The 20,770-nt window shown below is 35.4% G+C and overlaps 3 protein-coding genes across 8 annotated transcripts; 2 read left to right on the plus strand and 1 right to left on the minus strand.

The window, feature by feature from the left end:
• The first annotated feature begins 2,946 nt into the window (after positions 1–2,946).
• On the plus strand, positions 2,947–7,382 carry LOC105633638 (ABSCISIC ACID-INSENSITIVE 5-like protein 5). Of its 2 annotated transcripts, XM_012216264.4 has the most exons (5): positions 2,948–3,137; positions 3,631–4,706; positions 5,625–5,696; positions 5,822–5,851; positions 6,985–7,382. In XM_012216264.4, exons 2-5 carry the CDS (start codon positions 3,642–3,644, stop codon positions 7,057–7,059), a joined length of 1,242 nt encoding a protein of 413 aa, XP_012071654.1. In that variant the 5' UTR covers positions 2,948–3,137; positions 3,631–3,641; the 3' UTR covers positions 7,060–7,382. The 2 variants fall into 2 exon arrangements, with proteins under 2 accessions (XP_089582514.1, XP_012071654.1); XM_089726388.1 differs by lacking the exons at positions 5,625–5,696; positions 5,822–5,851; positions 6,985–7,382 and adding an exon at positions 5,290–5,353 and having other exon boundaries at positions 2,947–3,137.
• A 135-nt stretch (positions 7,383–7,517) lies between these two features.
• LOC105633637 (THO complex subunit 5B) lies at positions 7,518–12,524 on the minus strand. 4 transcript variants are annotated; one of them, XR_001046817.2, is made up of 9 exons: positions 12,229–12,521; positions 11,837–12,127; positions 11,049–11,385; positions 10,470–10,807; positions 10,114–10,373; positions 9,183–9,771; positions 8,974–9,117; positions 8,080–8,427; positions 7,518–7,982 (listed from the first exon to the last, which is right to left on the minus strand). XR_001046817.2 is itself a non-coding variant. In XM_012216263.3 (8 exons), the coding sequence occupies exons 1-8, from the start codon at positions 12,448–12,450 to the stop codon at positions 8,167–8,169; spliced, it is 2,424 nt and encodes an 807-aa protein (XP_012071653.1). In that variant the 5' UTR covers positions 12,451–12,524; the 3' UTR covers positions 7,518–8,166. The 4 variants fall into 4 exon arrangements, 3 of the variants coding, with proteins under 3 accessions (XP_012071653.1, XP_012071651.1, XP_012071652.1); XM_012216263.3 differs by having other exon boundaries at positions 7,518–8,427; positions 10,470–10,789; positions 12,229–12,524; XM_012216261.2 differs by having other exon boundaries at positions 7,518–8,427.
• Positions 12,525–12,671: 147 nt separating this feature from the next.
• Positions 12,672–19,453, plus strand: LOC105633636 (S-adenosyl-L-methionine-dependent methyltransferases superfamily protein). Of its 2 annotated transcripts, XM_012216260.3 has the most exons (11): positions 12,672–12,901; positions 13,019–13,073; positions 13,212–13,266; positions 13,390–13,475; positions 14,326–15,404; positions 15,698–15,867; positions 16,505–16,736; positions 17,220–17,355; positions 17,706–17,800; positions 17,909–18,032; positions 18,737–19,453. In XM_012216260.3, exons 1-11 carry the CDS (start codon positions 12,834–12,836, stop codon positions 18,821–18,823), a joined length of 2,187 nt encoding a protein of 728 aa, XP_012071650.1. In that variant the 5' UTR covers positions 12,672–12,833; the 3' UTR covers positions 18,824–19,453. The 2 variants fall into 2 exon arrangements, with proteins under 2 accessions (XP_012071650.1, XP_089582513.1); XM_089726387.1 differs by lacking the exons at positions 12,672–12,901; positions 13,019–13,073 and having other exon boundaries at positions 13,206–13,266.
• Positions 19,454–20,770: the final 1,317 nt, after the last annotated feature.

Below are 20,770 nucleotides of genomic sequence, written 5' to 3' on the forward strand. Positions count from 1 at the left end.
ATATTAAGTGATATTACTAATTCTATTAAGTTTTAGAAATTCAAAACATATTATTAATATTATTAGTGATATTAATTTCACTCGATCAATAATAATATTAATGATATTATTAATAACTTCCTTTAAATGAAAAAAAAAAACAATCCAAAACTAGTAAACTAATATTTTAGATTTGTCCATATGCTTCAAATTTTATATATTTATATCCTTTCAAAAAAAAATATATATTTATATAGATAGAAATAAAATATTTTCAATAGAAATATAATAAATATATATCAGAAAAAAAGTATAATAAATATATCATTACCTTACAGAAGTATTAACTCAACCATATTTTCCTAAAAAAATAAAAAATAAATAAAAAAAAATAAAAGCTACCATCTTGATGAAATGTTTGTTATTGACCTCGAAAATACAGCATACACCGCCGTATTATCCTGGGAACAGAAAAAGTTGTCCTTTTTTTGTCTTTAGCTAAGCTAAGGAGTGAATAGTAATTTGGTAACAGTAAATGATCGGAAAGCCAAGCCTAGTAGCGCCGGCGAGTTATTCCGAGTGGATGATCGGAATCTCGGATGAAGACAAAATAGGGTTAGTTTTGACTTTTCAAGGAGAGGATCCTTATCCTTTTCGCAGGTAGAAAGTAGGTAGATTATCTGCTACCAATTTTGGTAATAACTCTTCTAGAATGCTAAATTGCTTACATCTCATTAATTCCTTAACCACTGATTGTTCAACACAAGATAGGTCAACCCACCCCTCCTAATCAGGAAATTGGTATTATCCTATAAATATTTCAATTTCAAACATTTTGAATAAAATACTAAGTATATTAATAAATGTTTCACTTTCCAAAATAGGCAAGTATAGTTTGCCCTCTTTAGTCAATGTTCCCATGGATTCAAATTGAAAATGTGCATATTTTCAGGAAAAATAAAAAACATTCAAATCAAACTGCTTGAGAGTCTATGAATTTGTAAAAAATGAAATTATCGATTTATTATATTATTTAAATTCACTTTAATTTTCAGTATCAATATTATTATATTTAATTTTTAGTATCAATATTATTATATTTTGTAATCTTGAGAGTAATTTGCTTCTTAGAATTGATTTGTATACCGCATATATATAAATCATATTTTTTAGAGCATAAAGTTGTAAAAGAGAACTTAAATTTTGTTATTGATATATGATTTTCTATGACTATATTTAAATGTAAATTGTTAGATTTTAAACTAATTAAAGTCTGTCTAAATATACGGTAATTTGTATTTTTCAACTATCAAATTATTCTCATCCTCGTAATTATTGTTTTTATTTGACTAGCATATAGATTAATAAATTTATTTAATATGTTTAAACTATATTTTTCTTTTTATTTTTTCTATCATACCTTTATATTCATATACTAAATTATTATATCTTTCGTTTCATTAAATATGACAATTTTAAAATTTTCATGATAATTAGGAAAATGACTCAATCCCTTCAATTCTAAAAAAAGGTAACTAATTAAATTACAGATAATTAATCCTCATTTAATTATAACAAACAATGCATATATTTAAATAAGGGGTAAAGTTGAAATAAAATAACTAATGTTACTTTGATTTTTTAAAAGTGTCATATAAACATAACAAAAAAAAAAAAAAAAAAAGTAAAGAACTAATAGGAAGAAGCATTGAATGAACCAATTTATAATTATTTATTCAATAACCAATGCAATTGGCAAATGGATAAGTGAAAAATTAAAAGTTACTCTGTCCTTTCCATTTAAATAGAAATAAATAAATATTTTACTTTGTTCTGTTTTAAGATTTTGAGAATATATTAATTAATTTTTTCAATTTTATCTATATTTATTAGGTATAATTTATTTTTATGTCTACATTTATTTTTCTCATTATTTGAATTTTAGTTAAATTAAAATTTTGACTACAAGCATAACTAAATATATCAAGGTATAAAAAAATGGAATGGAAGTGCTATTCTAACGGTAGTGCTTTAATATGAGATAAAATTAGCATCGGTTTTGTAATAAAATTAAACGAGGATTTTTTAATTTTAAGGAGATAAGTTAGGCATTATATTGTGTGTTTTAGAAAATCAATGTATTCCATTTATTTTCTTAATTCTTATAAAAAAAAATAAAATATTACTATTAAAGTGAAACAAAATAAGTAATATTTTAATTTTATTTACTAAAGGTTTAATTCAGGATAAGGTGATAATTTAATTATTATATTTCAGAAAAAAACATATAAAATAAAATAATAACCGGTGTAGTTTAGTTAGTCTTCACACTAATGTGAAGTTTTGAATTCCTTTTAATTATAAAAATTTTTAAAAATTTAATGAGCTAACAGGAGATTATCCTTGTTATACAGTCTATCGTATTATTTTTGCTAATTGAATTTTTAAATGGATTGGAAAACGTAAAGAATAAAAATAATATAATAGTTTAAAATATTATTCGCTCCTATAAAGAAAACGAGGGCGGAAGTGATTACCATAAATCTGGGTTGCCAACAAAGTCAAACGAGCAAGGGCATTTTCGTCTAATAGAACAAACTCCGACACTGGAGGCCGCTGGCTACCTCAGAAGCCGGTGAAAGATTATGGACATTTATAATTGTCGGCACTTAGCTTTCACGTGCATGAAACGGATAAACATCGATGTTTTTGACGAAAATGCCCTATGAGTTCCCATGTGCGCGCACCGTACTCCACACCACAGCATAAACATGAATCACTTTATCTCCCAGTAAGCAACGTGGACGGCTCCTGTTATCCCACCTTGCATTCCATTATTGGCCATATGTTACATCATAGTCTCCTAACTCATGCTGATTGGCCCACGTTTCCAAAGCGAGATGGCCCACTAATAGTAATTAATTATAAATTCGGACGTATACAGTAATAGAGTACCAAATTAAAATGTTCAGATTAAATAAAAAAATCGTAGCCTGTAACGACTAGCCATGTTTTAAAAGCTAAAAAAATTGAAAGACAATCGACACTTGGCGCATTCAGCAAGCCCTAAGTACGCGAAGAAGAAGGAACCAAAAAACTGCATACACAACAGACACCAAAATCACCAAGAATATTATATATATATTTTCTGGAAAAGGGTAAAATTACTCTCCTTCCTTCTTGGGTATTTGCCCACTGTTTTCTTCCTTGGTAGTCTGTGTGTGATCTCTGTTATTCCTAGGCTACAATTTTGCGTGATTGAGGGTTTTCCAGAGCGTCTATGGTCTATGTTTTTTGAGTTAATTCCTGGAAGTTCTTTACTTCTCTATTAAATTTTTTTTTCCTGATGGAAGTTTCTACCTTTGGAAGTGTCTTACGTTAGGGTTTTGAATTTTCTAGTGTTTTGAATTTTTGGTGTATGTTGCTGTGATACTCTGGTTGGATATGCAATGTAAATTTAATAAAATTAAGATCCATTTTTTTTAGAAATTTAAGTTTGTTATTGGATTCAATTTTGAAGTTTGAGTGGACTGTCTGATTCTTTTTTAATGTAAACCTGAATTGAAGAGGAATAGAGAAAATTGAAAAATTAGTAAGGCTAGTTTGAGTTGATCGGATTCTTTTTTAGCTGTTTGACACTGTTTTATTCAGATATATACGAAATGGGGACTAATCTCAACTTCAAGAACTTCACCAATGACCCTGTGTCCGACACCGGTGGGGGAAGCCGACTACCGGGGAATTTCCCTTTGGCCAGGCAGACATCGATCTATTCCTTGACCTTTGATGAGTTACAGAGTACCATGGGGGGAATAGGAAAGGATTTTGGATCAATGAATATGGATGAGCTACTTAAAAACATATGGACTGCAGAGGAGACACAGAATATGGTAGCCGCCTCTACTGGGCCTCAAGAGAGTCTGCAGCGCCAGGGCTCGTTGACACTTCCTCGAACTCTTAGCCAAAAGACAGTGGATGAAGTGTGGAAAGACATCTCAAAGGAATATGTGAATGGGGGTGGCACTGGAGGTGGAGTAGCTAATGTGCCCCAGAGGCAGCAGACTTTGGGAGAGATGACTCTAGAGGAGTTTTTGGTGAGAGCTGGGGTGGTGAGAGAAGATGCTCAAATAGCTGGGAAAATTAATGCTAATGGTGGTTTTTATGGTGATCTGGCAAGGTCAGGGAATAATTCTGGTTTTGGACTTGGGTTTCAGCAGAATAGGGTTCTGGCATTAAACAGTAATAATACTAATCAGATTTCTATGCATTCCTCGAATTTACCTTTGAACGTTAATGGGGTCAGATCAAATCAGGCACAAGTACAGCAGCAGCAGCAGCAGCAGCAGCAGCAGCAGCAGCAAATATTTCCTAAGCAGCCTACTTTGGGATATGTGACACAGATGCCTCTGCAGACTAGTCCTGGAATTAGGAGTGGAATCATGGGAATTGGAGATCAGGCGCTTGGTGGTGGTTTGATGCAGGGTGGAGGTTTGGGAATGGTTGGATTAGGAGGTGTGGCGACAGGATCACCTGCAAACCAGCTATCCTCGGATGGGATCACAAAGAGCAACGGTGATACTTCTTCAGTATCACCAGTTCCCTATGTCTTTAATGGAGGTTTACGAGGAAGAAGAGCAACTGGTGCTGTGGAGAAGGTGGTTGAAAGGAGGCAGAGAAGAATGATTAAGAACAGAGAGTCAGCTGCAAGATCACGGGCTCGCAAGCAGGTGAATATTTCGTTCGATATGCTACTTGTTATGCAGTTCCAGATAACATGAGTGCTTTACTGTTTTAACTTGTATTAAAGAATGTTGAACCTGTACCTAATTCATTTGAAAGTTGAAACACATCCAGATGGATGCAATTTTGATATCTTAAGAGTTCAATGAACAAACCATGATTGGGATAAGTAGTAGATAATTGTTATGGTATCATAGTAATGATGCTATAAAAGAGGGGCAGGAGGAGCATATACCAGCTTGAGTGAAAAGATAGCTGCCTTGTTCTATTGACTTAAATTATAGGAAAGTCAATAATTGCTTTGCCTACTGACGTGCTTTCACTGATGCAAAGATGAAATAGGGAAGGAATAAAATTTCTTTTCTCCTTGTATGTGTATGCAGAAGTGAATTTTTGTGACAGTCCATATCACTTGGTTTGGAAAATTTACACAATTTCACAAGATTTTGGGAAAATAAAAAGAACAAGAAACTCATCTTGTTGTGACATGAATTTTGCTAGTGAAATTCATTCATTAACTTTCTACTTTTATCATCTATGGCCATGCTGCATGCCAAAACTTCATGAAAGATCATGCGGCAGAATGGTAATCTCATAGCGATCTGACTTGAGAAGAGATGAAAGATTTTGAGAAGTCAAGGTCATGAGAAGGTATAATGATCCAGTTTGTCACAAGGTAATGGAGCATTTGTTTTAAGGATCATAACATGAAACTGAACCTGAATTTGGCCCAAAATTGATGGAAACCTAATTAAGTTCTGTACATTTGCCTCAATGCTTTTTCTGAAATTGTTCATAACAAAGGGTTATAAATTTGATTTGTTTAGAAGACTAAAATTGTTGTGACATTGCTTGTCAACATATGAGCAATATTTTCAATTCCTTAATTTTCGTGCTGCTGACAGGCTTATACTATGGAGTTGGAAGCTGAAGTTGCAAAGTTAAAAGAGGAGAACCAAGAATTGCGAAAGAAACAGGTATTCTCTTTTCTGCTCCAGACTTGATGGTGTGCATGTGCTTAAGCAGTGCCTTTCTGAAAAAATAAAAAAAAAAGAAATGAATCTTTTACTAACCATCAATAACTGTTGATTGGCTGCTGCAGACAGAAATCATGGAGATGCAGAAAAATCAGGTATGGTTGTTTGTGCTTTCTTTTGTTTTATAATTGGTTCTAATCAATTTATTCTTTCCAATAAACATAACTAACGATCTTGAGCATGTGCGAAAACAAATATCTTCTGGTTAATTAATGAAGGCACAATATCTCATTATCAATGATTTTATATTACCAACTTACAAGATGGAAAGGAAAAAAGGAATAACCTTTAGTAAGGGATGTTTCTATGCACCTATATTTTTGTCTTCATGTCATGTGAATCATGCTGCCTTTTGTACGAGCACAATATCTATGAGTTGCTGATAAAAGATTTTGCCCTGCAATAAAGTTATAATGTGCATAAATAGATACTGAATTTCTTAGAATCATAAGTGTTACTGTGAATTAGACAAATGAAACTAGTTGCTTGTAAGAAAAAAAAAATGCCAGTATGTGAGGGGATCAATCTGTGGCAAGCCCTCCTGCTAGACTCTATTAGAGATTCATAAAACCGAAAAATAGGAGAGTACTAATGGATTTTTTTTTTTTGTGTGGGTGTTTAGAAGGAGGACCACTCTGTTATTTTATTGACTGTTTCCTTCCTGCTTGTTTTGAGTTCGTAAAACACTGAAGTTTTCTGAACCAGAAAAGAGATGAATGAATGAATTGCTTGCTTGCTCCCTTGCATAGAAACGTCACTGGATGGTCACTGCTATTTGTCGTAGAAGCTGTTACAGCCATTTTTTTATGGAATTTCTCATTCTTGGCCTAGGAATATATATATATATATATATATATATATATATGGCTTGATGGCAGTACATGAATGTTCTGTATGCATAGCTTTATGCATGTCTATTTTCCAGGAAAAGAAAATCAGTTGCCTTTAATAGTTACATAATAAGGGAACTTTGTCTTTGTCGTGAATTAAGTCTGTATTAACTGGAAACTTTTAAGGTTACAAAAGGTCGACTTAAATTTCTTGCAATCTACACTATTGATTATCATTTATTTTGATTTTGAGATTCTGGAGTTTGAAGAGTACGAAGTTAACTACACAAAATTCATTCCTCTTAAACAATACAAGCTACAATTAATGTTTCATATGAAAAATTTGAACAAGAAGCAGAGGTTGATGTTTGATTTTGATTCCATTTATGTTATTACAGGTATTAGAGATGATGAATCAAGAGCAGGGAGCCAAGAAACGATGCTTAAGGAGGACTCAGACAGGTCCATGGTAAAGTGCAGGCATGGTTGTGATTATACAGATGAAAATTATGTATGGTAGGTGGCTGTACATATTTGAGAGAAGTGCTACTTTTTGTAGATTAAGAAAATGCAAGTTCACAATGGAGGAGATGATAATTTTACCGTTGATGTAGATTAAATCTTCCTATATCTGTTCTCTATTTGCTTCTATTCAGAACTTCCTGGTTAGGCATAGCAGTGGAAGGGATGAGATAGCAATTTCGTCTTTTGTAGTTCCATACATGTTTTAAAGCATTTTCAAAACGGTTTGAAGCAGTTCCATTTATAAGTTGCAACAAAATGGTTTTTGCTTTAAGGCCTTGTGATTTTTATTTTGTTTTCCTATTATTTACCGACTGTGGGGATTTTGAAACCGTCCAGCGGTGAAGTTGCAGAACACAAATGCCAACTTCCCCCCGTTGGGGGGCAGGTGTGGGGCAAGTGCTTGCTATTATTTGAGAACAAAAGCAAAGATTTTATTTGGCCACAATGCCACAAGACGATGATGGAAGACAAAGCCACAAAAGCTGCTGTCAGTACAAGACATCGATAAAACATATAAGAAGTTCCAGTCTAATGTCATATACATAAGTTTTCAGCTTAACACGGTCATGAAATTCAAGGGGTTAAGTTGAGTTTACTATCTCCAAAACATTGTGGGGCTATTGCATCAAATTATGCCTAACTCGAGCTTTTTACCAAATGACAAGATAATATCTAAAACTTTGCCTAGAAACGCCATGTGTGCTTTAAGTAATAAGGAAAATCAATCATGTCTGAGTTGGCGTAGAAAACTGCATCACGAAATCCTCTACCATGGTCAATGATGGCCCAAAATCTGTATCGCAGGGCATATTACAAACTTACACTAACATGACCTCCAAAAATTGTAAGTCCCAAATTCATGAATTCACACCTGTAACAGATCCACCAATTCCAGTGGAAAGGAAATCAGGAACAATGCTAATGCAAAAGCAATGTCCATCTATTGTTCCTGTACCCAAGACACATACCTTCTTGTAGTTCATTCCAATCCCCATCTGGCAAGTAGTAGGAATGAGTGCTGATATGATCATCTGTGCATGTTGAGTTTCTATTTGTTAGTATGGATAGCCAGAGGTGCATTCCGTGTCCTTCCATGATATCATCTTCCTGCGATCCCTCCCTCTAAAGGATCTAGCAAGAAGCTTACCACTAACGGGCTTACACAAACCAACATCAACCACAGAAGTAGTCTTTTTTTCACTCAGAGATGCCTCATCCATGAAATAGTCAAATAACATTGCGAGGAATCGCACTTGATGAGATAAGACATGGTTTTCTTGATCCAATGGCAGCATCCTTAGCATATAAAGATTAACCTATAAATCATAATGAGAAACATGATAAGTAATATGTCAAGAAAAGACAATAACACCACAAATGTGGCAATCAAGACAACACATAATCACAAAAAGACAAATTATCAGGATCCTTAATACATAATTGATACCCACTAAATTATGGAATATATATGCAATTTGCTAAATGTTCTCTACTGCTCTTGAGATTGCTTGAAAACTACAATGAGAATTACAACTCGATAACACTTGCTACCATTTTCCAGTTAGTTATAGAACCTGTTTGGTTTACGAGGACAAGACACCAATTTTTAACTTCATTGCTAGTGCATTAATCTAGAATGAAGGTTATATGAAGGAAAAATAACAAGGATGAAAGGTTTCTATAGTTGGTTTCATCCTCAGAGGGAAGTGGGTATCAATCTTCAGAAACCACAGGAGGGGATTTTCATTTCCATCACATTCTCATAAGCAGGGTAATAATGCTTATTTAAATGTCAATCGTCACTAAGAATATAGTTAACCAGTCATTCCCTGTACTGATATCCTAGGACATCAATTTCTAACCTCTGCTTCCATAGCACGAAGTTCATTGCACCATTCAGAGCCATCACCCTTGTCATGATTTTCTACAGAAGAGCGAAGAGTCAATGTGAAAAGAGGAGGTCTCAGAGGATATTCCATGCTGACTTTAATCTGCAACAACAAAAACTGACACTCTCTTGTAAAAAGCTGATCAATGAACAATGAACTGAAAACAGCAATGCTTAAGATACCTTTGCTTCTAACTTAACATTCCTCTCATCAGCATCCACCTTTCCCGTTAAAACAAGAGAATATTCTTTAACGCCATAATCCACCCACAGATTTTCAGCCATCTTAAGGCAAGCTTCATTTTCTATCTCTTGCTCAAGTGGTACAAGCTCATCCTTATCACTATCATTATCCAACAAAAGATCTGAATCCTCATCAGATTTCTTGAAACTTAGTGATTTTCCCTTACTAACAGGTGAGATAATGCTCTTTGAAATTAAAGCCAGATGCCTGGTATGCTCTAGATTTGATATTTTTGATGGAGTAACCTTAATATCATTCACAACAGAAGCAACTAAGGATGGGAGTTCCCCATCCTCTCTTGCACTCTCTGACTCTTCCTTCGAAGTACCAGTTCTTCTGTCCACATCAACATCCATGGGTTCCTCAACTTGATCTGTGTCAACGACAGGCACAGGTGAAGCCTGGTTAGTTTGGGATCCAGCAACTGACCAACCATGCAAATTGCACAAGGGAGTATGTAAAGCCCATGGAACACTTTCACAATTCAAAGAAGGCCATTTAAGCTTCAAAAGTGAATCAAGCTGTTCCCTGTAAACCAATGAAAGAATTCCAAATTTTCAACATAAAGGATACCTTTCCACAACAATAAACAAGACCAAAAGGAAGCTCCCAAAATTAACATCAATAAGAGATCCCAAAAAACGAAGCAACAAAAACATGTCATAAGAAAGTAGAGGAGAATGGAACTTCAAAAAAATCCTTAACATTAGCCACTTTATATAAATCTAAAAAGATGCCAACTGCTGTCCTAGCCAAGCAAACAAAGCTATAAAAGCTAATTTTCAGATTTTAACACACTGAAGTATCCATTCCCTATTGTCTAGTCTTCCGCTAATGACCCATGACTCCAAAGATACAGAAATGACTCACACAAGAGCCAGCTGAGCCCTTTTCCGTGAACGAATTCTTTGTACAACAGTTTGCACCCGATTCTGTTGACGATATAGTGATAAACCTGATACAACAACATCACTTTTAACTGTTTCACAGTTTGCAGTTTCATGGCTACTAAGTAATGGTGCAATCTCTGGCAAGAAATCAATCCCGGCCAAATGCTGGGCCCACTTATATGGACGTGAAGTTCTGGTTTCATCAAATGCAGGTGCATCTCCAACAAAGAGCTTAGCGGACTGCACCATAACAAAAAGAAAAAGAAAGGGACATAAACATGAGACGAGGGAAGAAAGAGGAGCAGGTTTAATGATAATCAAAACAATCATCCATACCTGGTGAGGAAGCTCGACACCAGTGTCATCAGGAAATAAGTTGCACAAGATGTTATTCTCAGATCCTTCATGGGATCCCTCGACCCCCACACAGACAACATTCAACCTGAACAAGTATTCGAACTTCAAAGTGATGAGCTTTGTGGACTTTGGATCTGGAATCTCATCATCATATATATGTAGTATGATTTTAAGTGGATGAAGTTGATAAACTCCAGCATGTTCCAGGCTCTCCTTGCTTGGAGCCTTCCGTGGCCGCTTTCTCCTTCTCTGGCCATCATCTTCCTCATCAGGTGCATCATCCTCCAACCTTGAACTCTCTGCATTTGTAGATATGCCTAGTCCATTGAATAACATCTTTATTTAGCTTCCCTATATTTTCTGTGTCTATCTTGAGGTTTTTTTTTTGGTGGGGGGGGGGGGGGTGGTGGGGTGGGGGAGGAGGAGGAGAGGGGTGTTGTAAAATATGACTAAATCAAGATTTGTAATAACACATAATTTGAGAACTTGAAATGCATTTCCTTGTATCACTCAAATAAAACATTCTTCATACCAAGCTAAGGTTTAATGAACAATTACCAGTATCCTTATTGGCTTGCTGGTGGGCAAAAGCTTGAGCATCTTTTAGACTTCCAATAATCTCCAGATCAATATGTTCTCCAAAGGCTTCCTTTTGTGCCATGAATTGTGAGTAAATCACATAAAGAGGAGGAGGAAGTAACTCTGCTGAGTGTTGCTGCTTTAACTTCTTCGTATGCAGAACCCCTAATTGGTTCTGTACGGGCAAGGATGCTTTCTTAAGTGACTTGAGGTGTGATGGGAGACTCGATAAGAACTTCTTCCGGTTAGCAATGGTCTCCAACAGACTTTTCTTACGTTGTTCCAGTTTCTCATGAAGTTTGCACAGTTCCTTTCGCTGATTGAAATAATATATTAGCATCTTCAACCTCACTCAACAAGTTCTCAGGGGGAGAGAGAGAAAGAGAGAAGGGGAGAGGGACGGGGAGAGTTTATAATTTTTCACTTTTGTTTCAAATTGAAACGAAAGAAGAGTCAATTGGCTTCAAAGCTACGTTGACCGAAAGAAGCTAAAATGCTATTGTGCTTCTCAAGCATTTCCTAAGGTGTATGTCCCGCATTTTCAAAAAATTTTGCTTTCCTAGCCTAACATTTTCCTGATCAAAATAAAATCATAGTTTACAAGAGAAAACATTAGACACTCTATACTAATCTGTTCCTTCCAATCTGTTTAGTTCATTGTAACTGATTGTTAGAACCAAAATTAAACTGTGTGCATTTCAATGACAATCACAAAACCCCTGCGAAGTTTTATTACTGAATCAAAAACAAAGATACTCCAATGGTACCTGGTGTAGCTCATAATTTAGCCTCTTGAGCATCAAATTGTGTGAAGTATCATCAGACAGCACAGGGCCTTTAATATGTTCTGGAGCATCACGAAAAAACTCTTCTTCCGGAACAAGCTCAATGTCAGGATATTTAGACTTGAAGTCCTTGCAAGCTTTTATAGCTTTAACATAGTGACTCTTCTCATACATCAAATTATGAAGCTGCAGAGTCGTAAAATCCACAGGCGCCTTCGCGCGTTCTGTCTCCCCCTTCACTTTATCCTCTTCCAGTAAAATCGAACGGTTTGCCTAAACAAAGGAGCAAATAAAACCCTAGATAAGAAAATAAAATTATTCAAAGAAAAAGAAAACGGTGAAAATGCTAGCCAAATAAAGAGATTATTTGAGACCTGACGAAGAGTAACGAAGTTGAGAAAAATTTGGGTCACGAGTTCACGGAGCTGCGATTTGGGCTTATTTTCTTTCTTTATGGAGAGAATCTGGGCCACGATCTCCTCCACAGAAGCTTTGCTTTCTCGAAGCATTTCGTAAGGAGACTTCTCATTCTTAGGCTGTGTTAATTGTGCCTCCTCTTCCATTGCTACTCCCTCCACTATCTCTCCGTCCTCCATCGTCTCGTTTCTCTTCTGTTGCTCAAGCGTTCTCTCCTTTTTCCGGCTCAACAGGAAAGGAGGGGTATTTTAGAGTCAGTGAATTGAAGGGTAGAAAAACGGCGTCGCTTGCGAATTAATCAGATGTTTGACTGAAACGCTATCGTTTTTCCTTTTAAGTATTTGTTTCTTTGGAACAAAGCAGTAGTAGCTACACCCTATAGCTGACGAAAACACGAAATTGCTGAAACTGCGTCGTTTCTTCGCCTGGCATGCGGTGTTATAAAATGCGGAACGTGGCGGTGCGGAATTACCGGCGACTGAAGTCTGAGTAGGACGGTGGAGTCGCTTTGAGACTTTCTTCTTTTGACTAAGTTGACCCTCCAAAAAAATTTGGCACAGTGATGGAAAATGCAGGTCTTGCCATTAGAGCACTCGGTTCCATGTTCAAGCTCACAGAATTCTACATATGGTGCTTCTCACTTTCAATTTTATACAACCTATTATAAAAGTTAGGATTTTTTTGGTGCTTATTTATGTATGTTTTTTTTTTTTTTTTTTTTTATTTCTTAAAATTGCAACCCAACAGGGAAGATGGTTCAACGGAGACTCGAGAAGTTTGTCTGTTTCCAGAGGCCACCAACGTACGTTTTGGGTTTTCTAGTTCAGAAGTAGAATTGTCTCTCTAGTTTAGGGCTTGCTTTATTAGTTGCTTGTCTAGTTGTGGTGGCAATTGCGGCTATTTTCATATATATTTTTATCTGTTTTGGTTTCAAATGCAGAAATCTCCTCATGCTTGTGAAGATAAAAGCTTGAACTTCCCTGCTTCATCATGCGGTTAGGTTTCATTTCTTCCTATTTTCTTCTTGTAGTATCTGCATTTCTTTTCTACTTCCTGTTTGTGTTTGATACTTGGTAACCATTTTTATTGCATCTAATTTTCCCCCTTAATTTTTCCAGATTTTAGTGAAGCTCCAGAAGATATAGAACTGACTAAACAAATGGACGCCTTGGGGCTTCCCCTTTCCTTTCTGTCCAATAAGGAGGTAATGTCGCACCTGTTGTCTTTTGGTTCAATTGAAGATGCTTGTTATTGAGTTCAATGTTTACCTGTATCTTTTCCATTTTTATGTTAAAAAAGAAAAAAGAAATAGCTTTCTGCGGAATCAAATATTTCCTTGAAGTAACTGGCAATTATCATTCAGGGAGTCATAAGAAAAAATGGAAATCAATAATACAGGTAGATGTGGGATGCATTGTTGTGATGTCATGATATGCCTGCTATTATAGTTCTGAAGCATTCTGTTTGGAGATTACCAAATCATAAACTAATCCATTTTGGTGAACATTTAAGTGTGCTCTTGGTTTCAATTGAGTTTCTGTCTAGCCAATTTATGTCACTCTCAGTATGGCTCAAGTGTCTTTCTCTGTTAATTTTCTTGAAAGGAACAAAATGCCTATGTATATGCTGTTAAGATTATATCCATAAACGAAGTTCAAACCAAATTTCTGTATTTAATAGAAGGATTCCTGTCCTACTGAAGCCTTTGGTTTTATAGCCTTTGACAGGGTCCCAACTGGGGAAAATTTGAGGTTATCCTAGTTTACAGGAAATTCTTGAAAATATATTGCTCCGTGGCATCCAATATATGTTAGCTTTTTAACAAAATAGTGAGGTCATGTTATTGAATGACGAGAATGCTATAGCCAATGCATTTAAAGTGCTAGCAGCAAATTTGGGTTGTTTTGATTTCAATGTGACAACAATTAGATAACAGAGTATGCCATTCTTGGTCATTGTCATTATCCAGTTGTTATTATCATTATATTTTAAATTATATGCTGCTTATTGTAACTACTGATTTTTGTGCATCAAAAATATCAACAATCTGGCAGACTAGGAATAAAATGAACCAAACCAAAAGGAAAGGCACTTGTTTGAAGCCTTCTCATGGTCATAAAGATGCTAAGGATGAAGAAATGGAAATTACCAGAGTGAGTGAGGTGGAGATTGTATCTCCTAATGTTTTGCATGATAACACAAGCAATTCTTTATCTTGCATGTCAATGCTGGGCCAAAGTGAATCATATTATTATGATGTTGCAGCTGAAACCAGTGATTCTCGGTGTCCTGCTGGTGAAGATCTTGGATGTTCTACTACTACTATATCTGGTGCTGTCTTTGATGGAACATCTCTTAAACTATCCAAAAATGGCCAGGAAGACGAGATTGTAACACTTAATGATTTTTTGTTGACCGATGAAAGTATGAAAGGACTTTGTTCAGGAAATTCAGATGCTGCACCTTCGCCACCATGCTCCTTGACAGATGCAAGTCTTGATCATGATAAGAAAGGACTTAATAGAAATTTGATGGAGTATGAGTGCCTGAAAGATTTCTCTGTTGCTCTCGATCATGAAAAATGTAGAAAGTTTTGTGGTGACAGCAGTACTGAGCAATCAGGAGATCCTGAAATTGTTGCATTATCTTATAACTCAGAAATTCTAGGACAAAATGGAGAGGACAATCATGGCTACAATGATGATCTCGGAGACTGGAGGGTGTACTGGGACTCTTTCTACATGAGAAATTACTTCCATAACATCAAAACTGGTACTTCCACATGGGATCCACCCACTGGTATGGAACATCTAGCTTTTGAAGGTGCCGCTGATAGACAAAATGTAGTAATTGCTGAAGTGACTGAAAATGATAGTCCTTCCATTTCTTGTGCTTTGCTATATAATTTCAAGTCACTTGAGGAACCATCAAAAGGTGCTATATTGGTAGATCAGCCATCTGATCAGGTTTCAATGGAGTTGGAAGTCACTTTGAACAACTCTTTGCTTGAAATGACTAAACAAACTGAGAATAACAATTTTGAGCGTCAAGATGAACTTCATGGGATCAGTACAAGTTGTGATGATGAAACTACATCATGTTTATCGTTGGATGTGCAGGAGCCTATAGGAAGGTATTCTGCTTTTGCTTTTATTTCAGTTTTTATTTCATTCTTGTTAAAATATATGCAACATATGTCATCATTGGGAACTAGAAGCTCTGTTTTAATGAGATGCCAGTAGTAATTTGTGGCTGAAATATTAAAAATAGAACCAGCAAATGAGATTCTCTGTGCATGTAGAGAAACTTGCTGCTATATAAATTGTGAGGATAATGGATATTTTCTAATTATGAGCATGGTGTGTTAATGCCACTGCGACCAGCTTCTTGCCCATATTGAAGGCTGACATCTAGTTGTGCTTGCAGCTTGACAGTTGCAATCGCTGAGAAAGTTACCAAGGATGATAATAAGCAAATAGAAATTGGCAATCCTGCTACAGATAAGTTAGATACCCATTGTGACTCTGGCATGATAAAACAGAAAAAGAAAGCAAGAAAAGTGCGCGCAAATAGGAGATCATCCAATACTTATAAAGGTATTCCTTTTCTCTTTGCTTGTTTACCATTATAAATCTATGTGAATTTTTCCTAATTTTTTCCTTTTGTTTATATTATATTGTTTATATTTGCCATAATCAACTGAATGAGAATGAGAACATATGGTATTTAAACTTATTATATGTAGTTGGTTTTGCTGCTTTTGGGCACCCATCTGGATTAATTGAGAACCATAAAATCTTTGTTCTTCTACTTGTGTTTTTTATTTTAGTTCTGTTTCTTGTCTTCATGTGAAGGTGGTAATTGGATTAAATAGCTGTGTGTTCTGTTGAGTGATTATTTCATGAATTTTGAGTTTTGGCTGAACTTGTGCCAGCTGCAAATACAATATTGGAAGGTTGTTCTTAATTGGCTTGCCAAAGTGACCTGAAAATTTACTGGTGGATGGAATAAGGTGCATGGGATTCTAGTGATTTCTGATAGGCAGTAATGCCAACTGGCAGTCAGTAAATAATTTAAAATGTTGGTGCGAAATGTATTGAGTTATACTGGTACTTTGGATTCCATTTGGGTACCTGTTGATAGTAATTAACTGCTGCTTACTGAATTTCTATTTTCTTGGTATTGTTATTGTTAAAAATGATTCCTTTTGCATGAATCATTTGCTTTTTGCAGAGCTTCAATGCCAAGGTATTTCTGAAGAGTTATCTGCGAATATTGGTAAATACTGGTGCCAAAGGTATCTTTTATTCTCCAGATTTGATAGTGGTATCAAAATGGATGAGGAAGGATGGTTTTCTGTAACTCCAGAGCCTATTGCTAGGCATCATGCATTGCGTTGTGCTAGTGACACTATAATTGATTGTTTCACTGGAGTTGGTGGAAATGCTATCCAATTCGCAAATATGTGAGTATTGACTTATATTTTATGCTTCTTGTTTCCTGATGAAGTTCTTATTGCATAAGTGATAAGCCTGTCCCTGATTGTTTTGTATGACCTTTATGATAATTGAAGTAGATGTGGAAAAATTTCAGATGAGGGATAAATAATTAACCCAAGCATCATATTTCAAATTTCCTGAGAAAAAAAAATCACATGTATTATATACCTCTAGAATTTAGTCACAAGATCTTCTTTTTTTTTTTTTTTTTTTTCCAATTAGATTAAATTCATTCGGAGTTCATATTTTGGACGTTTGTCTGATATCTTTCTTAATTAAAATTGACACAGTAAAGGATTTTAGCTGCATTTTTTTTAAAGTAGTATTTGTTTTGTATGTGGTACATCATGAAGCTGGGTTATTATCAATATGCATGGTTTTGGACAAAAAATTTAATATTCCATTTTTATATATAAATGCTTGATTTTCATATTACTGCATATTTTCAGGTGCAAACATGTTACTGCAATTGATGTGGATGCAAAGAAGATTGATTATGCATATCATAATGCTGCCATCTATGGAGTTGATGACCAAATAGATTTTATAAAGGGGGACTTTTTCATTTTGGCACCAAATCTGAAGGTATTAAAACTGAGATGTTGCGTGCTGACAAGTTTAGTTTTGTGACTTGAAAAATTGGGAGTGGGAAAATGTTCTGATTTTTGTCTTTCCACTCTCCCTTCATGTTTCCAAAATTGAATTGCAGTTGTGGTTCTAACTTGTAGATCTGCATAATTTTGTTTCATTGTCGTAATGCATGTCCTGTGTGTATTTTGTTTCATTTCAAGTTTAATATAGTATTGTCATCAAAACGTAATGTAGGAGTTTGTTGCTGTGAAAGGCATCAAATACCTTTTGAATATGTTTTTTTGTTCTCTCTAACTTCTGCTCTGATAGATTCTCACTATGTGATCTTTGTTTCTTCTGTTCAGGCAGACACAGTCTTCCTGTCACCTCCTTGGGGAGGACCAGATTATGCTAAAGTAAAGTCATACAACATTAAGACAATGCTCAAGCCACATGATGGGTATACATTCTTTCTTTTTCAGGGGAAGTAAAGGGGGACTAAAATCTATGGTATATATTTTGGCTTATCTTTAATACTCGTATTAACACAATGGTTCAACATGTGCAGATATTTTCTCTTTAACACTGCAAAGAAAATTGCCTGCAGAATTGTCATGTTTCTGCCTAGAAATGTTGATCTCAACCAATTGGCAGAGTTGTCTCTATCTGCTGATCATCCATGGTACCTGGAGGTAACTTTTGAATTTGGTTCATTCAGGGTGTCTTCTGCTCTAAATAGCTAGATATTGCTACAAATAGAATGTTATGCACTTTTCCTTCTCCACATCCCAGTAGCTAAGGGCACATTTGGATGGCCATGGACATGTGATCCTTTTCTAATATAGCATTTGGAGATGCAATTTCGTCTCCTAACGACCATCACTTGAAGTGACGCTGCAGGATCCTTTTTAGGAATTTTCAGATCTTCTAAATATTTTAGTTCAATTGTTAATAAATTGTGATGGGTACACCTTTCACTTCTGATATGTACGTTTCACATGATTACTGTTGATTAACATGACATTGATGAAATGATATTGATGTCTTTTAATTGAGACTTTGTTTGTGTTTTACACTTTTAGTGGCACCTTTTGATGGGTACATTTGACGTAAAATTGTTAAATGCGTTTGCTGGCATGCGTAATTCAGTCAAAACACTTATGCACATTCTTGGAGACTGTTTTTACCTGTTTTTCCCCTTTTTTTTCTTCACCTGGTCTTTTTGCATTGTTGGAAAGATTCTCTTGTTATTGCTTGCTTGGATTTATCGCGCATCACTTTAAGTAGGTCCACTAGTGCATAACCATATAGACAGGGGCTTCTGTTTGTGGTTGGGTTTACTTTTCCTTGAACCCCTACTGTAAATTATAATTTATATTTGTAACCATGGTCCCAGGTTGAGAAGAACTTTTTGAATGGCAAGTTGAAGGCAATAACTGCATACTTCAGTGACCTAACAGTTGAAGCTGACAAATCGCCTTAATGAGTTTGTGCCTTGAATGAAAGGGACTTACCGTGCTGTGGATTGCGGAGTAGCTTGGAGAGGAAATAGTGGCCTTTCCTTGGATGTCATGTACTATTCTGTGAGCTGTTGTATTAATTACTTGGACATTTTAAGTAGTGAAATGGTAAGTGTCGACTTTGTTTCTAAAGAAATACAGTAAAGTAGTCTGTACAAAAACTGTAGTTCAGAAAGCAATTGACTAATAGGTGAGGATTGCCATGCTATAATGGCTGAAATCAGCCTCTGCACAAAAAAAGATAAAGGTTATACAAACTTTAGACCTTCGCTTTGGAATGTGACGTGAAGTTAGTAAAGTAGTTTGCGTCAAAGTGCCAGGTAAAATTTCTAATGTTTCAGAAGAAATTTTCCCAAAATCACCTGGCAAAGAAATATTGAAATATATGATTGTAAGGTATACGTTTCAATTTTCATTATAGATAGCTTCTGTGTCGGCAATTCACATCTTCCGTTTTGATGTGTTGTAATTGGACGGGGAGGACCACTGTCGTTGCAACTGCCGACCTTATATTTTCCGTTGAAAATGTTTCAACTTGTAAAGTGGTCGGATTTTGCACATCTATGAGTATCTTTTATATGCCTGTTTCTGTATCTTCATCTAGTGACCATACCTGGATTGGGATGAAAGCAATTTTTTCTACAGTTCTTTCTTTAGATGCTACTTTACAGTTGACTTTTCTTCTCTTTTATCAGTATTTCAGCAGTAAAACCAAACAGTCTCTTGGAAATTTGCGTTTCACTTTCACAAGCAACCACAATCACGGGATTCTAAACCCATCCAGCGATTTGATTTGTTAGAATTTCGTCCATCAGACCCTTGATTACAGATATGAAAATACAAGTAACTTATTGTTCGGTATTAAAGTCATTATCAGGTGGATTAATCAATTTGCTAATTAAAGTCAATGCATTGGTAGTGGACATGCAGAGATTAACTAAATTGGCACTTAAAAACATTATTTCATAATCAAAAATAAGGATTCGTAAGTTATATTGACAATCCAACCTCTGCAATTGAAATTGAAAGGAGTAGTAAATGGTTGGCTCGACTATCTGAAAATAATTGCCATCCTAACGAATCACGAGCGGGTTTTGTTAAAATGCCTCAGACAAAACAAACGTTGCTCTTATCGAAGTATTTGATATGTCCTAATCAATTGCCATTTGCCACACATTTGCATTGCAGGCCTTATTAATTAGTGTAGACTTTAGAGCTCTGTAATACAGTACCTCAATTAACAATAGGATGACTACATACCAACCACAGGTAGAACCCATTTGGACAAGTAATTATCCAGGTTGTCAATCTCTTACCGCGTGGGCGTAGCCTGACACGAGCATTTAATTGCCCAAAATAAATAAATAAAATCATGCGTATACTTAATTAAAGCTAGTTCTGATACTAATAAACATAATAATTAAAATAAATAAGGAAGATGATCACATGCACAAGGCTTGCTCTACAAAATTATGTTTTAAATCACGAGGAAGTCACATGCAGATGAACTATACAACTAACCAAAGGTTTGACCACTTAATGCGCCACTTTTAATGGGTAACAGAAACATATGGTCACTCCCTCGCTAATAGGTGCTGCTTCTTTCCTCAGCAACCTAAAACAATTCACTCATGCGTTTGGTAAAATGTTTCTTTCCTCTTACCTTTTTTCAATAATTTTGGATTTTCGTGTCTAATTGCGACATTAAGAAACTTGATTAAGACCCTAAACTTTATCTATTTTTAGAACACGGTGCTCATTTTTTATGATAGAAAAATTATTGCTTCTGGAATGTTACTTTAGTTAGTAGTAGTATTTCATTAAAAAGAGTACATTAATTTCAAAACGGCAAGGCAATTACCTTTTTCTTTGGATTTCTTATATGGAATTCTGAAGCGGACTCTGAGATA

This window comes from Jatropha curcas, chromosome 9 (genome assembly GCF_041381405.1).
Source record: "Jatropha curcas cultivar XTBG-Jc1 chromosome 9, XTBG_Jcur_1.0, whole genome shotgun sequence".
In the NCBI taxonomy this organism is placed as follows: Eukaryota; Viridiplantae; Streptophyta; class Magnoliopsida; order Malpighiales; family Euphorbiaceae; genus Jatropha; species Jatropha curcas.

Excerpts from the sequence above, each read along its gene's own strand:
- LOC105633638 (XM_012216264.4), top strand. The coding sequence starts at position 3,642 with ATGGGGACTAATCTCAACTTCAAGAACTTCACCAATGACCCTGTGTCC. Across the intron at positions 4,707-5,624 it reads GATCACGGGCTCGCAAGCAG|GCTTATACTATGGAGTTGGA; the intron begins GTGAATATTTCG and ends TGCTGCTGACAG. Across the intron at positions 5,852-6,984 it reads TGGAGATGCAGAAAAATCAG|GTATTAGAGATGATGAATCA; the intron begins GTATGGTTGTTT and ends ATGTTATTACAG.
- LOC105633637 (XM_012216261.2), bottom strand. The coding sequence starts at position 12,450 with ATGGAGGACGGAGAGATAGTGGAGGGAGTAGCAATGGAAGAGGAGGCA. Across the intron at positions 12,128-12,228 it reads ACTTCGTTACTCTTCGTCAG|GCAAACCGTTCGATTTTACT; the intron begins GTCTCAAATAAT and ends TCCTTTGTTTAG. Across the intron at positions 10,808-11,048 it reads GCAAGCCAATAAGGATACTG|GCATATCTACAAATGCAGAG; the intron begins GTAATTGTTCAT and ends TCAATGGACTAG.
- LOC105633636 (XM_012216260.3), top strand. The coding sequence starts at position 12,834 with ATGGAAAATGCAGGTCTTGCCATTAGAGCACTCGGTTCCATGTTCAAG. Across the intron at positions 12,902-13,018 it reads CTCACAGAATTCTACATATG|GGAAGATGGTTCAACGGAGA; the intron begins GTGCTTCTCACT and ends GCAACCCAACAG. Across the intron at positions 17,356-17,705 it reads TTTTGGCACCAAATCTGAAG|GCAGACACAGTCTTCCTGTC; the intron begins GTATTAAAACTG and ends TCTTCTGTTCAG.